General features: G+C 59.5%; 1 protein-coding gene across 1 annotated transcript in view; it reads left to right on the plus strand.

Moving 5' to 3' along the window:
• Window positions 1–2,451, plus strand: part of LOC113217863 (dynein beta chain, ciliary) — a gene marked incomplete at both ends in the record, with an annotated part of 13,370 nt that extends 10,919 nt beyond the window's left edge. The window contains 6 exons of the mRNA XM_052276154.1: window positions 104–412; window positions 494–919; window positions 1,026–1,308; window positions 1,383–1,695; window positions 1,778–1,916; window positions 2,009–2,451. Coding sequence (XP_052132114.1) covers window positions 104–412; window positions 494–919; window positions 1,026–1,308; window positions 1,383–1,695; window positions 1,778–1,916; window positions 2,009–2,451 — 1,913 coding nt within the window. The remainder of the gene's footprint in view (window positions 1–103; window positions 413–493; window positions 920–1,025; window positions 1,309–1,382; window positions 1,696–1,777; window positions 1,917–2,008) is intronic.
• Between the last annotated feature and the right edge of the window lie 56 nt (window positions 2,452–2,507).

The raw sequence follows: 2,507 nt of genomic DNA on the forward strand, positions 1-2,507 counted from the left end.
TAACATAGTTCTTGGAAAGAAAGAAAGAAAGAAAGAAAGGGGAAAAGAACTGGCGACTCATCGACGCTGTCGTAACGGTGCCGCGTCTCTCTACCGCCCGCAGGTTAAGGGTATCGGCCAGCAGGACACGCGCGAGAACTGCTGGAAGTTCTTCATCAACCGCGTGCGCAGCATGCTGAAGACGGTGCTCTGCTTCTCCCCGGTCGGCGCCACGCTGCGGACGCGCTCGCGCAAGTTCCCCGCCATCACCAACTGCACGGCCATCAACTGGTTCAACGAGTGGCCGTACGAGGCGCTGCAGTCCGTGTCGCTGCGCTTCCTCTCCGAGCTCGAGGCGCTGCCGGAGAACCTGCGCAAGTCCGTGTCCGAGTTCATGTCCTTCGTGCACGCGTCCGTCAACGAGATGTCGCAGGTGAGTGGTGTTGGTGGCCGGCGGCCCCCACCGGGACTCGGCACATGAGCGCCGACGACTCACCCCTCTCGTGACCCTCAGGCGTACCTGTTGAACGAGCGGCGCTACAACTACACGACCCCCAAGTCGTTCCTCGAGCAGATCGAGCTGTACGGGAAGCTGCTCACAAACAAGTCCAACGAGCTGTCCACCAAGATCGTGCGCCTGCAGAACGGGCTGGAGAAGCTTGCGAGCTGCGGTGAGCAGGTGGACGGCCTCAAGGAGATTCTGGCCGTGCAGGAGGTCGAGGTGCGCCAGAAGAACGCGGCCGCCGACGAACTCATCGTGGTCGTCAGCAAGGAGACGGAGAAGGTGTCCAAGGAGAAAGCCATCGCGGCCGAGGAGGAGCGCAAGGTCATGGAGAAGGAGGAGGAGGTCTCGGCGCAAAAGAAAGTCTGCGAACTGGACCTCAAGGCCGCCGAGCCCGCCCTCATAGCCGCATCAGAAGCGCTCAACACGCTCAACAAGGTACTGTGCTGTGCTGATCGACTGATCCTGGTATCTCTGTATGCGGACCGTTCTGTATTGTTTGCATCATAGCCCTTCGAATGACTGACTTATCTACTCCTCCTAGAACAACCTGACGGAGCTGAAGGCGCTGGCCTCCCCGCCCACGGCCGTCACTCAGGTCCTCGCCGCGGCCATGGTGCTGCTCTCCCCTAAGGGCAAGGTGCCTAAGGAGCGCGGCTGGAAGGAGGCCAAGGCCTTCATGGGCAAGGTGGACACGTTCCTCGACAACCTGATGCACTACGACAAGGAGAACATACACCCGGACGTTGTGAAGGCCATCAAGCCCTACCTGAATAACAAGGAGTTCGTCCCCGAGCTCATCCGCACCAAGTCTACGGCGGCCGCAGGTGGGCTTATAGGGGAGGGTCTCGTGGTGCCCGATGGGGCCCCGGTCAGCAGGGCTGAGCAAGTTTTGTTGCAGGCCTGTGTGCATGGTGCATCAACATCATGGCGTTCCACGACGTGTACGTCCACGTGGAGCCCAAGCGTCGCGCCCTCAACGAGAAGAACGCGGAGTGGATGGCCGCCAGGCAGAAGCTGGCCGACCTCAAGAGCAAGCTGGAGGTGCTGGAGGGCGAGCTGGCCCTACTCACCGACAAGTTCGAGGTGGCCGTGGCCGAGAAGCTCAAGTGTCAAGAGGAGGCCGACTCCACTGCCGAGACCATCGACCTGGCTAACCGACTCGTGACCGGCCTCGGCTCGGAGAGCGTCCGCTGGCAAGAGTCCATCGCCAAGTAAGTGGAAGCTGCAGCAGATTTTTAAAATTCTTTTTAATATTTCCAGTTATTTCAACCTAATCGTCCTTGGTGTCTGTAGTTTCCAGAAGCAGGGCACCACGCTTCCCGGCGACATGCTTCTCGTGACAGCTTTCATTTCCTACGTCGGTGGGTTCACGCGCAGCTATAGGATAGACTTGCAGGAGAAAAAGTGGCGCCCCTTCCTCAAAACTCTAAATGTAAGTCATCAATTCCTCTCCTCTTCGTGCACAACTTGTCCCTGCCCTACCCGTGTCACCCCTGGCTGACGCTGACGCTGACGCTGCCGCAGCCCGCCATCCCGCTGACCGAGGACTTGGACCCGCTGTCGATGCTGACGGACGACGCGCAGGTGGCCGCGTGGAACAACGAGGGGCTTCCCAACGACTCCATGTCCATCGAGAACGCGACCATCATCATGAACTCTGCGCGCTGGCCACTCCTCATCGACCCGCAGCTGCAGGGCATAAAGTGGATCAAGAACCGCTACGGCAAGCACCTCAAGGTGGTGCGCCTGGGGCAGAAGTCGTACCTGGACGTGATCGAGCGCGCCATCAGCCGAGGCAAGACCGTGCTCATCGAGTTCATCGGGGAGGCCATGGACGCCGTGCTCGAGCCGCTGCTGAGTCGGGCGCTCATCAACAAGGGCAGGTGGGTTGGGTTGCCTGGGTCGCGCTCATTGGCTGCCATCCAGGCCGACCAGAGGATGTACCTTCCCAAATTACTCACCGACCGGTATCAACTTTGGTATCGCCGAAGACGTAGTTTTTCTCGATTTTTTAAAGAATAAT

The sequence above is a fragment of the Frankliniella occidentalis genome, unplaced genomic scaffold (genome assembly GCF_000697945.3).
Source record: "Frankliniella occidentalis isolate FOCC.00 unplaced genomic scaffold, Focc_3.1 Scaffold1930, whole genome shotgun sequence".
Lineage (NCBI taxonomy): Eukaryota > Metazoa > Arthropoda > Insecta > Thysanoptera > Thripidae > Frankliniella > Frankliniella occidentalis.